Raw genomic sequence first — 14,528 nt, 5'->3', positions numbered from 1 at the left:
GATTTAAATGTAATTCCATTCACAAATGTTTACTGCGGTCGGTGCCAGAGAAATTAGCTGAGTAAAATAATCTTGACTCAAGGAATTCAAAATTGGAGGAGGCAGGGAGAGACATATAAACAAATAATTACATTTTGACGGGATGAGTTATAACTCATGGGATCAAAACATAGTGATATTATACTCATCATAATGGGATGAATATAAGGGTCTACACATCGGGGACATGGGTGTGGGTGGTTCTCAGGGAAAGTTGCACAGACAACTGGCTATTTAAGCTGGAGTTTACGTGGAGTAGGCGTCCCCCTAGCGGGTGAAGGCTAATCCGCAGCAGGGACCAGGGCTGGGCAGGGTTTTAACCCCGCGCCCAGAAGGTTAAGGCACCCGACGGATAGGATGACACCGTCTCTGGCGCCCGCTGAGGTTCGGGGCTTTCCGGCCGCTAGGGGGCGCCGCAGCGTCGCGCCGTGCGGGCCGTTGCGTTTCCGGGCCGGGCCTCGCGCCGCCATCGCTGTGGGGCGCGACCCCGCCGCGCGCGGCAAAACCACTGCCGCTCCCGTTACCGGGGCAACCGCGGCGCCTCCTCCGCGCCGGCCCCGATAGTCTCTCCGCGCCATTTTCAAACTGTCCTGGAGACGGAACCGGTGTCTGGGGCGGAAGGAGCCAGCAAGGGAGGCGAGGCGCGAGGGAGAATGCGACCGCAGGCGGAGGGAGCAGCGGCCGGGGCTGCGGGTGAGCGCGGCGCGGGGCGGGAGGGCCGGGCTGGGCGGTGCCTCCGCCTCCCGGGCGGTCCCGGCGGGCTGGGCCGGGGCGCTGCCGGGAGGGAGGCCGCGCGGCCTCGGGAGGAAGTGGGGCCCGGGCGGGCGGGCGGACGGGGCGCGGAGACTCCCCGCCGCCCCGCTGCCGACACCCCTTCCCTTCAACACCCGACTGCGGAGCTGCGGCCCGGAGGTCGGCCTGGGGCCGCGGGAGCCCCCTGTTTCCTCCTACCCCTCTCGCCGCGAGCGTCTGTGCGGCCCCCGCGGCCCCGCCTCCTACTGACTGATGGGTTGATTTAAAAGTTAAAATGCTCTTTTCGTATGAGAATCGTACAGGCTTTTTGTAAAAACAAAAGCGTAGGACGAGAGTCGTTTATTAGCCATTGTCCGGCACCTTAGTTAACATCCCCTCTTGCTTGCACTCTCTGAAATGAGTGAGGATTCCCGAGATAAACTCAGTTAAGGTTGGTCTTGGGGTTTGTTTTGTTTTGTTTTTTTGGCCCCTGTGCATATGTACGCACAGGATATTTTTGTAAAAATAAGATGTACTGGCTTTCAGACGTCAACCCCCCAGAGTTAAGCAAGTGGCTGGTTCTAAACACGTATGCGTGGAGGACCTCCAAACCTTACCTTTTATGCTGTTTTGCTGGAAATTTTCAGTATAGCCACAGTGTTTGGATAATGGAGATGGGGGTGGTGGTGGAGGACAGCAGCCTATGGGTGGGGAAAGCCTAATACGTGTTTTTTGTCCTTGTTGGGAGGATTTTAATCTTTTTCATCTGTCCTGTGTGTTGATGATTTTTTGATTCATATTCATATTCTCCCTCTCTCTCAGAAGGATGTGAGGAAGTATTATTTCTGGGTAACCAAAGTGGGTACCAGACAAAATGGAGAAATGTTTGAATGTTGAGGCCCTACTAGTTCTTGGTTTGACAGATGCATTTCTGATGTCTCCAGGACTTTTTCTAGAACACCCTGCATCAGTCAGGTCCCTCTTGTGGAAGGAACCTAGAAAGAACCTAGTATGGAATGGGGACACCATTCAAAGAAAAGGCTAGCAAGAGTGTGGAGAAGGAAGGATTTGTAGAAAGGAGTAATCAAGGAGAGGTACTAATTTAGGAGTGATTTGGTAAGTTGAGGCAGCATAGTACAGAAACCAGAGTGCTGGATCAGGACTCAGGGGACCTGAATACCCACCTACTTCGTGGCCTTGTGGTTTGGGAAGATAGTTAACTCTCTTTTTATTTATTTATTTATTTATTTATTTATTTATTGGCTGCCTTGGGTCATCATTGCTGCACGTGGGCTTTCTCTAGTTGCGGAGAGCAGGGGCTGCTCTTCGTTGTGGTGCGTGGGCTTCTCTTGTTGCAGAGCACGGGCTCTAGGTGCACGGGCTCAGTAGTTGTGGCACACGGGCTCAGTAGTTGTGGCACAGGGGTTTAGTTGCTCTGCGGCATGTGGGATCTTCCTGGACCAGGGCTCGAACCCATGTGCCCTGCATTGGCAGGCGGATTCTTAACGACCGCGCCACCAGGTAAGTCCCTGTTTTAACTTTTCCGTATAGGTTTATGAGGAGATTATTATTTTAACGCAGCAACGTGAATATCATAAACATCGGATTTAAATCAATCTAAATATTCCAGAAGACTGCCTACCTGAAAAGAAACAAAAAATAATTGCTTCATATTAAAAGATTCTTTTCTTCTTAACGTGAAACAATAATAATAGCTGATAATAGAGTGATGTTTCGTTCTTTTCTTTTAGGATTTTAATTTTTGGAAATGAATAAAACTAGTTTGGAAGACAAGATGACTACAGCTGCAGAAAGAAAATATATTAATATTAGGAAAAGATTGGATCAGTTGGGATACCGCCAGACTCTGACAGTGGAGTGTTTACCTTTGGTAGAAAAACTTTTCAGGTAAAGATGAAAATACAGTTCTAAACCTGTGTGATCCTTAATCCCATTTATCTAGTTTCTGATTGAACTTTATCCTTCAGTAGAGAAATGGGTAGATTTTTTAAAAGTCCTTAAGTCATCTGAAGTTTCTCTATTCTTCTTAGATTCTACTCTGCTGTCATCGATTCAGGGCCTCCACATTGCAAAACTCTAGGGTCACCATTCACACTGTACTATTCAGAGTGAATGTTTCTGCAGGTTTTGTCTGTGAGTAAAAGTACAATTTTTAATGTGATTTTCTGATCTGGTTAGGAGTTCTGTAACTGCTTTATTCACTGGTCTTTATTTTTTTATTGAAATATAGTTGACTTATTATGTTAGTCACTGGTCTCTAATTACTATTACATTTATAATGTTTCTCTAATGTGGTTGACCATGACTTTAGCTGTTACTAGTTACTTTAACTGAAAGAGTCTTTGTGATTTTTGTTCTTTTCCGCATGAATTCTATTACTGTGATTTGAGACTAGAGCAGGGAAGTGGCCTAGGAAGCTTTTGCAGTAGGACTATAAGTGATGATGATGGAAAGGAGAGAATGGATGAAAGATACTTTATGGTTTTTAGCATGGCCTGCAGAATCCTTCATGATCTAGTACTAGATCGACAATTCGGAGTTATAGGGTAGAAGTATATTTAACTTTTCAGGAAACTGACAAACTTTTTCTACAGTGATTTTATACTTGTACACCTTCATCTCCCATGTATTAACCACCTGAAGCTCCTAAACATGTGTTCACTTTCTCCCTTGGTCTCTCCATATGCTATTCTATCTGCCTGTAAAGTCCCTTTCTCCTCTCCCTCCTGCCTTGCCCTTATGTTCAGTTAGCCATATGGCCTGCAGGACTCGTCACATCTGCTGCATGTTATTAGCTATTATCATTGTTGGAAACTTGTTTTATCTTCCCGATAGAATGCAAACTCCATGAGACTGGAGACTGACTTTATAACTGGCCTACCTAGAACAGGCTGAACACATTGTTGGCACTGAAATATTTGTTGAGGTTATCACATAGTATTATAACTTTTGACAAATTGTTAGTAGAATATAAGATCCGTGGTAGTGGGTTCTTTAACGTGTTCCCTGCTCAGTAAATGTTGATGGAGTGAATATTCCACTGGTCTGTGTTCTTAGAGGTCGGGAACTGACTCATTATTTGTTGCGTCCCTGACACAGCATATAGCAGGCATTCAGTAAATGTTTGTTGAATGAACAAATAAGTTTCACAGATTCCACAGGATCAGGTGACTAATTAGACATGGCGGGGTGAGTTAGAGGGGAGATTGAAAGATGATTCTGCCTGTGTGTATATGTTTCATAACTTTTAATTAATCCTGTTTTGGGACTTCACTTGTGGCTCAGTGGTTAAAAATCTGCCTGCCAATGCAGGGGACACAGGTTCGATCCCTGGTCCGGGAAGATCCCACATGCCGCGGAATGACTGAGCCCGTGAGCCACAACTACTGAGCCTGCACTCTAGAGCCCGTGGGCCATAACTACTGAGCCTGCATGCCACAACTACTGAAGCCCACGTGCCTATAGCCCGTGCACCACAACAAAGAGTAGCCCCTGCTCGCCGCAACTAGTGAAAGCCTGCGCACAGCAACTAAGACCCAATGCAGCCAAAAATAAAACAAATTTATATTTTAAAAAAATCTTTAATCCTGTTTTGAGAAATTTTTGAGTACTTCCTGGTACCTTGAAAGACTCCTAGTGTTTGTTTTTAGATTTGAGCTCACTTAACATTAACATTTATTTTAAGTCTTTTTACAAATATGTTTTTAGTTATTAAAAGTTAATGGAATGTTTCCTTGTATTTACATTTTCTGTTCTTGAATATTAGTGATCTAGTTCATACAACAGAAAGTCTTCGGAAATCAAAATTATCTGCTGTGAAAGCTGAAAAAGAAAGTGCCAATTTTGATTTTGTATTGGAACCTTATAAACTTGAAAATGCAAGATTGAGTAAGGAAAATAATGAATTATACCTGGAATTAATGAAACTGAGAGAACAATCAGGCCAACACATTAAAGGTAAAATTTTGTGATTTTTAAAATGCAATATTTTTGCCCTTTTCATTTTATATGTAAGAAAGCCTAGTCTACCTTTAAAACTGTTGATTAGAAAATGTGATAGTCATCTTATTGACACCTCTTGAAATATTGTAGGGTGTATTGAAGAGTTTCCACGAAGGAAAATAAATTTGCATTCCATAACTGTATTCATTTTTTACCTTATGTGGAGTAAATTTTTAGAATTAAAATTGCTGTAGAGGGCCCTCCCTGGTGGCACAGTGGTTAAGAATCCACCTGCCAATGCAGGGGACATGGGTTCGAGCCCTGGTCCGGGAAGATCCCACATGCCGCGGAGCAACTAAGCCCGTGCACCACAACTAATGAGCCTGTGCTCTAGAGCCCATGAACCACAACTACTGAGCCTGTGCTCTAGAGCTCGTGAGCCACAACTACTGAAGCCCACGTGCCATAACTGCTGAAGCCTGTGTGCCTAGAGCCCATGCTGTGCAACAAGAGAAGCCCGCACACTGCAAGGAAGAGTAGCCCCTGCTCGCTGCAACTGGAGAAAAGCCCACACGCAGCAACAAAGACCCAACGCAGCCATAAATAAATAAATAAATAAATTTTTTTTTTTTAAATTGCTGTAGAAAATATTAAATGCTGGTGCTGAAGAAATGTTCTCGAAATAACTTGTTTTTCTCTTACTGAGAGAAAGCCATGTGTCTGACGTTCTGATTCTTTAATATACCGTCTTTGACCTGGAAGGTAGAATTAGAATGATTTCAAAGGTACTGGGCAAGGGGTAATTATACGGCTAACTTATTATAAAATCTTCTTATATTCAGTAGGAAGCCCTGTCTGATACCTGGCATGAATTCATAATCCTTTAGCTTCATATTCAGTTTACTGGATCAAAAGCCATGATTTATATTAGGCTCATACCACAGAAGAAAAATATAATTCCTTTTTGTGCTTAATGACTTATTTGCAGTTTGTTAATAGTGGTAGAAAAGGTATAGCCTTTGTAACAAAGCATACATGAGAATCAGGTGGAGCCTTTCAAATTACTATGACTTTTTGTATTTTGTGAAATGGAAGAATTTCTAGATTGTAAAATACTCTGAATCTTTTTCATTTTAAGAGTTGAAAACCACATTGAAAAAGTGTGCACGTGAAACATCTGATCTGAAATTTCTAAATAATCAATATGTTCATAAACTCAAACTTTTGGAGAAAGAGAGCAAAGCTAAGAATGAAAAAATTCAACAACTTCAAGAAAAGAATTTGCAAGCTGTAGTACAAACTCCAGGTGCGTCTGTTCCCTCTCAAAACAAATTGTACGCAGGTAATATTTTAAAGATGTTAGAACTGTTGACTGAAATGGGACTTTGGATTTTCATGCTTAGGCTTTAGTATTTGAAAAGATGTACTTGGCTAGTCACAAAAACTTCTAAATTTATTTCTGAAGATCCAGCTTATATTCTATACATGTGCTTAGAAATTTATATAATAATAACTTCTTAGATACAAGTAGTCTGGCTTCAGTGCCCAGAGTTTTATTTCCTTAATCATTAATTTAAATTCTTTTTTCTATTATTTTTATCATTATTATTATTTCAGTTATAAAAGTAATTCATACTCATTAAAGAATTTGGAAATGATGGGGTATATGCAGAGTTGGTGGTTGTCTGGGCATAAAGTCGGTGGAAGAATCTCCAGTATAGTAACCAGATCATTGAGATGTCTAAACCATGGGATTAAGATTATGGAAGTAAGTGAGGTGTAGGAAAGGGCTGAATTATGAGACTAGGTAGAAACTGAAGTAATTTGGTCAGAATGAAGATTACCATCAGAAGAGAGTTGAAGATCTGGACACTGGCACAGTTCTAACCAGTGACAAAGTCCAGGCGTAATCATGTTATTGCGTGCCTATAGCTGAGTGAAGAGGAGACTCATGAGAGTTGAGGAATTGGGAACCGAGGGGTCAGGGTGGGGGAGGAATCAGTGGGACTTGAAATGGCAAGAAATGAGATGGAGAGGGAGGACCGTGAGCCAAAGGCAGAAAAGATGGAGGAATGTGGGAGAAGATCTCAGAAGTACCTGGAAGATTAAGAAAACGAAAAAGAGGATAGATTTTTCTGAGGAAAGAGTGGGACAGATTCAAGAGAGATTTAGGAGGTGTAATCTCTAAAATTTAGTGACTGAATGTGATAGACTTGGGAAGTAGAGGAATTCCTAAATTTCTGTTTGAAGGGAATGAGTGGGTAGATGATGGTACCATTTCTTAAGATAGAGAATGTGGAAAGCAGAACAGGAGTCCACCCACCACAAAGGGTGTGTTGAGTATGTTATACCTACAGGACATTCACACTGAGATTTCTAGTATGCAGTGGGATATGTAGATCTGTTCTCAGAAGTATGATCACAGATGGAGATTCACATTTGGGAATCATTGGAATATCATGAGAATTGAAGCTCTGAATGTGGTAGGAATTATCTAGTAAGATTATGTAGACTGGTAAGAGAGGAGAACCAAAGACAGACCCTAGGAAAATTAGCATTTAAGGCACAGGTGGAAGAAGAGGGTCTTTGAAAGAAACTGAGGAGCAACCAAGGAGGAAAACCAGGAGATAAGGGAAGAAGAAAATGGTTTACTTGTTCAGGTGTGTATACAAGCAGGGTCATTTAAATACTTTTGACCCAGTTTCTTCATCCTCAAAACAAGAGATTAGGAGTATAAAAAATTTGTTAGGATTCTAATGAGGACAAAGTTAAGGGTTACGTTTGTTCTTTGTGAGGGTCAATTAGTTTTTCAGGTACATGTCTAATCTTCGCCAGATACTGGAAAAGGTAAATTATCCATGTGGTTTGGACCAAGGCAGGATATATCTAACCATAAAAATGAATTACTCCTGCTAGTTTTAAGGATAATTGAGACAATTTACTAATTAAGAAATTATACTAATTCAGGGTATACATTCTGCTATATACTAATTTTGCTTCGTAAAGTTTCAGTTATCTTCTCCTTTGGCATTGCTTAATAAGCATGTTTATTTTAGTTATCACTGCCTTAAGCTCCTCATTTGACAGTTTCCTGCTGGTGATGATTTCTTGAGCTCATAGTAGCGAATACCACAAGGCACACTCAACTTTTAATCTTGCCAAAGTCTGGTCCTCATCTCCTGGAGGAAGAGATTAAATCTGGGCATATGTACCAAGCATGCAGAAAATAAAGCTTGTTTTATAACCATATCTTGTTGAGGTTGTCAGGAATGTGTTGTTTAAAGATCAGGTGGGTATTTATATATAAGGGAGAAAACATTTTATCAGTATGTAATATGAGCTAGAGACACACTTTGTAAGTAAAAGGCTAACCTTCTGAAATATTTAATTCTAAGACAGTGTTTTGTTTTGTTTTAAATTTTTTGAAATACGCATTTGCTTTTTTTAGGTGGCAAGAAAAGAAGTATTGCTTTCAGGCGCCAGCGTATGCAAATTGACGAACCAGTACCTCCCTCTGAAGTCAGTTCTTACCCAGTTCCTCAGCCAGATGACCCGTACATTGCAGACCTCCTGCAAGTGGCTGATAACAGGTGCATTAAATAATTCTTTGTTGGCTTTAGTTAATTGATCACTTGGTTCGCCTTCAGTTTCTTCACAGTAGGGCTTCTGTCTTCTTAACTAGCGTATCTCTGGTGCCTAGCACAGAACTTTTGCACAAGCACTCAATAAATGCTTTCTGAGTGTATTCTGAATATAGAAGGTTTTTACTTGTTTTGAAACTTCTGATTTCAGAGAGATCATATATCTGATGTTTCTGTCCATATTTGATTTAAAACAATTTAGTGCCATCTAGAGCCTATTTCAGTAGAGTTGCTTTGACATTTAGTTTCATCACCCAGTAAATCTTTTACAGACTCTTTATTCAGATTTTTGTCAAATACCAGTAGACATGAGTAGAGTTGTAACTGGCTTTGAAATTCTGCTTCATGATTCTCTAGCTCTATATGTTGATATTTCCTTAAATTGGAATCAGATATAAATTCTGTTTTAATTAAAACTTCATTAAGCTCTCTGGAAAAGGCACTATGTAACTGTTCTGGGGATGTAATGATGAATAAGGTGGTGTTGCAGCTTTTGAGAAGCTTATAACCCAGTATAATAAAGATGAGACAAGGGAAATACACAAAATGCCATTAAGAAAATTATAAGAGGTACAGAGGAGTGAGAGAGCACTAGTGACAGCCTCTGTGGTCATAGCTGCAGAAACAGTTTAAAATACGGAACACAATAGTGGAAATGGTTAGTGCAGTTAGCTTTATACTTTGTAGATTATGCGGAGAATATGGGGGAGTTTTCTACTTTATTAATCTCAATATAGCACAAAAGAAAAAGACATTGATTGAGGGACTAATTAGGATCTTTTAGCTCAGTTCTTCTCACACAGTATTATGTACCTGTATTTATATAGTTATCTGACCTTACCCATGAAATATCTTGTGTTTTGTTTTTCTGCTACAGTTATAATCTAGGATTTAGACAGTGTGTTAGTATTATGCAAGAAGTTTTTGGGGGCTACATGTGTTAGCATTTTCTGTCTTTTTCTTTCACCTTAACATTCTTCTTCATTCTTCTTTTCTATCAAACCATCATAGGTAGCATTAGTCTCTTGATTATCTTGTTTGTTTTAATTTGCACGTGCACATTTACCTGTATTCAGAGTCATTCGTGCATATGTAAGTGTGGGTGCATACATACTCCTTCCTACACCTGGATTAGTAGGAAATGTTGGTTCCAGTAATGGCAGGGACAAGCAGTGTTTAGCCTTACTCACCCTACTCCATGGAAAATCTCTCTTAAAAGCAGACCTGGCTTCAGACTTTATTTTTCCAGTATGAAAGTGGTTGTGTCATATTTATGTTAATGCGTGGCAAAGCTTGATGTAAAACAAATACATTTGAGCAGTTGCAGAATTCAGATAATTTAGACAAATCTTGTTTCTCTTAGAATTAACGAGTTCCGGAAAGGAGTAGGTTTTTTGCTGTAGTTACTTGGAAAATGGTAGTATTTCTCAATATTTTTCTTTTTTCTAGGATTGCAGGATAGTTCATTAGAAAATACAGGGTCATGTAGGGTCCCTTATTTCACTTTATAATATTGTAAATTTTGGAGTAGACGCTTAGTTCCCTGAACCTGAGAATTAGCAACAGTACCTGGAAGAGTTGTCCTGAGGATCAAAATGCAGTAGTAGGCATAATGTATCTGAGTTTCAAATTATTTACCACTCAATTTTTTATCTATTCTTGGAAAATTAAATCTGCAAGACGATGTACTCTACGCTGTGGCTTTGGAACCCTTGGCACAGCACCTCCTACCTCACTGAGAAACAAAAAGTAGAGGGTTTTTAAGAGAAGGCATCTAGTTTCACTTCTTGTTGTTTTGTATTTCTTAACAAAAGTATATTGGCATTAGTTATAAATGTGTTTCAGAATTCAAGAACTTCAGCAAGAAGTCTACCAGTTACAAGAAAAGTTAGCAGTGATGGAAAGTGGACTGAGAGATTATAACAAGCAGGTAGGATTTTTATTTACTTGCATAGTAGGTGTGACTGTAAGTGAAATTAAGTTATATTTGATATTACTGATACTGAGTTTTTAATACAGCTCTCCTTTTTCATAAATTTGTTAATATTTAGAATTAATAGATGGAATGGCTTAGATGGCTTCAGGGCATTCAGTCCATTCCCTTCATTATGCATGGAGGTGAATAGTAGTTTTTTGTTTTGCTTTGATTTTTTAAGGTGAATCATCTGTCTCCCCAGATATAACCATATTAACTGTTTCCATCTCAGGAGGTATTTTATTAAAGTGTGTTATGCTTTGTAATGGTATTTTAAATAATTTTTTAATCTTACTATAGATTTTGTCATTTTGAATATAAGGCTCTTTGAAAGTTACTTTTCTGTGTTGCCGTATTTGTTGCATGCTTTTGCTATAAGCACTAGTACCCCATAACACAGTTTTCTGAGGGCACAGGGGAATTAATAGATGCAGAGTTAGATTATAACTTTAACAAGCTTTGTTCTTTCCTACTTTCTGTTGGTGTCTTGGCTAAATTCTGACTTGGATAATTATAGGCTTTCTTTCTTAACATGCTTACTGAAGTTTAAATTGGGTAACATGTTTTTCATTTTCTGCACATGACTATGTTTTTTTGGAGTGAAGAAATCTGCACATACAAATATAGATGTAACTTATGTGTTGGTGTAACTGTTAAGTTTATAAAGTACTTTGAAGATTACTTGGATAAAATGGAGTGAAAAGGAATTGTTATGTCAACCAAAAAGCTTACTTCATGGAGAGATGTGGAAGATATCAAATATGCACATGAGATGAATTGTATTGATATTTTTCAATTTATATTCAGGCATTCTTTCATCATATTTTTTTCCAAGTACTTTATGAACATAAACTGACCAATCTTTACTATCTCTGTATGAGGTGGCTGGGGTGTTTGGAGAAAATAACCTGACCATTCTGATTGAAACCACCAATTTATTGTGGTTATCAATCTTGATTGAGTCCACTCTGTTCCCTATCAGTTGTTTTTTTTTTTTTTTTTTTTTTGCTTGAACTTGTTCTGTTTTTCTCAGCATATATTCCAGATTTTACTGTTCTCTTCAAGCTCTTTCCCTGGCCTATTAAGACCCTCCTTCTCAGGATGTCACCTTTTTTTCAATTTCCTATCTCTACCCCTTTAAAATGAGCAATATTCACACTCAGGCTCTTCTTAAGACTTAGTGGTTAGGGTGGTGTTCTTCCTGTTTAAGGTTTAGTCTTTCTGCCTGTGCACTTGGCCCCATTTCCTCTCTTCTCCTTAGGATATTGCTTTAATCAATTATTCTTTAACAAGCTTACATGGCCGCTTTACAATTATAAATTTTTTAGTCTTCTTAACAGTCCTGTGAGGAGGCACTAGTGTCATCACTAATATCCCTTTAAAAATCTCTTTTAACTACTTTTCCCTCTTGCTAATTAATGTCTTCCCCCTCATGTGTACTTCTCTAAAGAGTATTGTATTCTTCTTTCTCTGCTTCTTCACCTCCTGTTCACTCTGTAACATTTTTCAGTCTGGCTTCTGTCCCACACTTTATAAATTGATCTAGTAATTGATACCACTGACATTAATTGCTACCTCCAGAAGGATACTTTAAGTCTTCATTTTTGTGACGCACTCTGTAGTATTTGACATCATTCATAATTTTTCTTTGAAACTCATCCATGGCTTCATTTTCTTTTGGTTTTCCTTTTCTTGCTTTTTTTTTTTTTTAACCTCTTATAATATCTTCTTTGCTTTTTTCCTTTTCCTGCTCCCTAAAATATCACTGTTTCTCAAGATTCTGTCTTTGACTCCTTCTCCTCTCCCTCTGTTTTTTCTCAAATAGTCTCATCCACTCTCTTAGTTTATTACCTGAGTACTGATGACTCCCCAGTGTCTCAGGCTCAAACCTCTCTGCTGAGGACCAGACCCATATACCCAACTTGACACTGGGCATTTCCACTTGGATGAATGCTCTCTGTACACATATGCCTAGTGCTGAACTTGCCAACTTCTGTCTCAAATCTCTTTTTCCTCCTATATTCTCTACTTTGGTTGGAAGCATCAGCATTTGCCCAAGCCAACATTCTGTAGTCTTTCTAGATCTCATTCTCCTCCTGTCACACACCACTCACCATGCTCTGTCAGTTCTGAGTGCTTCTTAAACTTACTACTTCTGCTCTGCCCTGTCCCACTGGCCCTAATCATCTCTCATCTGTTCCTACAAGAGGTCTTCCTGCCTCTGGTCTTACTCTTATCAAATTCATCCTTTAGTCCAGAGTAATATTTCTCCCAGCGAAGTATTCAGTGCTTATCATAATTAGTTCCTGCCTAATTCTTCAGACTCATCTCCAGCTATTAGTTTCCTCGCACATTACAATCCAGTCATACTGAGTCATTTCTGCTCCCTCAAACATATCATGTTGCTTTATGCTTCTTTGTCACTGCCTGGAACATCCCTCCTTTCTCCTCTGCCTAGCATCATTTATAACATTTTTGGACTTGTTTATTTGATAAGGCCTTCATTAATTTCGATAGACATGACTATATTATGGAGTCTAAATCACTTTATTCCCTTGACTACTTTGGTACCATATACCTATTTCTATTTTTCTACCATTGAACAACATATTAAAGCAATTATTCGTTAGCTTGCTTGCTTTTCCTGTAAAGCTGTGTGTTCCTGAAAGTAAGGGACTGTGTTTTATTCATCTTTGTATACTTAGAACTAAGCTCAATAATTGTTTGTTAAATTGAATACTTGGCTGTTGTTTTCAAATTTTTTGGAAAAGAAAACCAAAGATTGAAAGTGTGTGGGTTTTTCCAGATTCTTATTTTTTTTTTTAAATATTTGAATTTTATTTTATTTATTTTTTTATACAGCAGGTTCTTATTAGTCATCAATTTTATACACATCAGTGTATACATGTCAATTCCAATCGCCCAATTCATCACACCACCATCCCCACCCCCCCGCGGCTTTCCCCCATTGGTGTCCATACGTTTTCTCTCTACATCTGTGTCTCAAATTCTGCCCTGAAAACCGGTTCATCTGTACCATTTTTCTAGGTTCCACACACATGCGTTAATATACGATATTTGTTTTTCTCTTTCTGACTTACTTCACTCTGTATGACAGTCTCTAGATCCATCCACATCTCAACAAATGACCCAATTTCATTCCTTTTTATGACTGAGTAATATTCCATTGTATATATGTACCACAACTTCTTTATCCATTCGTCTGTCGATGGGCATTTAGCATGCTTCCATGACCTGGCTATTGTAAATACTGCTACAATGAACATTGGGGTGCATGTGTCTTTTTGAATTACGGTTTCCTCTGGCTATATGCCCAGTAGTGGGATTGCTGGGTCATATGGTAGCTCTATTTTTAGTTTTTTAAGGAACCTCCATACTGGTCTCCATAGTGGCTGTATCAATTTACATTCCCACCAACAGTGCAAGAGGGTTCCCTTTTCTCCACACCCTCTCCAGCATTTGTTGTTTGTAGATTTTCTGATGATGCCCATTCTAACTGGTGTGAGGTGATACCTCATTGTCGTTTTGATTTGCATTTCTCTAATAATTAGTGATGTTGAGCAGCTTTTCATGTGCTTCTTGGCCATCTGTATGTCTTCTTTGGAGAAATGTCTATTTAGGTCTTCTGCCCATTTTTCGATTGGGTTGTTTGTTTCTTTAATATTGAGCTGCATGAGCTGTTTATATATTTTGGAGATTAATCCTTTGTCCGTTGATTCATTTGCAAATATTTTCTCCCATTTTGAGGGTTGTCTTTTCATCTTGTTTATGGTTTCCTTTGCTGTGCAAAAGCTTTGAAGTTTCATTAGGTCCCATTTGTTTATTTTTGTTTTTATTTCCATTACTCTAGGAGGTGGATCAAAAAAGATCTTGCTGTGATTTATGTCAAAGAGTGTTCTTCCTATGTTTTCCTCTAAGAGTTTTATAGTGTCCGGTCTTACGTTTAGGTCTTTAATCCATTTTGAGTTTATTTTTGTGTATGATGTTAGGGAGTGGTCTAATTTCATTCTTTTATATGTAGCTGTCCAGTGTTCCCAGCACCACTTATTGAAGAGACTGTCTTTTCTCCATTGTATATCTTTGCCTCCTTTGTCATAGATTAGTTGACCATAGGTGCGTGGGTTTACCTCTGGGCTTTCTATCTTGTTCCATTGATC

General features: G+C 39.3%; 1 protein-coding gene across 3 annotated transcripts in view; it reads left to right on the top strand.

Annotated features, from left to right (window-relative positions):
* Nucleotides 1–522: 522 nt before the first annotated feature.
* Nucleotides 523–14,528, top strand: part of CEP135 (centrosomal protein 135) — a 74,932-nt gene continuing 60,926 nt past the window's right edge. For all 3 annotated transcript variants that reach the window (XM_068542209.1, XM_068542207.1, XM_068542208.1), the window contains exons 1-6: nt 523–732; nt 2,523–2,679; nt 4,559–4,749; nt 5,873–6,040; nt 8,183–8,324; nt 10,221–10,305. In XM_068542209.1, the coding sequence (XP_068398310.1) occupies nt 2,540–2,679; nt 4,559–4,749; nt 5,873–6,040; nt 8,183–8,324; nt 10,221–10,305 (726 nt within the window). In that variant the 5' untranslated portion in view covers nt 523–732; nt 2,523–2,539. The remainder of the gene's footprint in view (nt 733–2,522; nt 2,680–4,558; nt 4,750–5,872; nt 6,041–8,182; nt 8,325–10,220; nt 10,306–14,528) is intronic.

The sequence above is a fragment of the Eschrichtius robustus genome, chromosome 4 (assembly GCF_028021215.1).
Source record: "Eschrichtius robustus isolate mEscRob2 chromosome 4, mEscRob2.pri, whole genome shotgun sequence".
Taxonomy (NCBI): domain Eukaryota; kingdom Metazoa; phylum Chordata; class Mammalia; order Artiodactyla; family Eschrichtiidae; genus Eschrichtius; species Eschrichtius robustus.
Note: the sequence above shows the minus strand (reverse complement) of the source record. Positions and strands in the feature narration are given on the sequence as shown.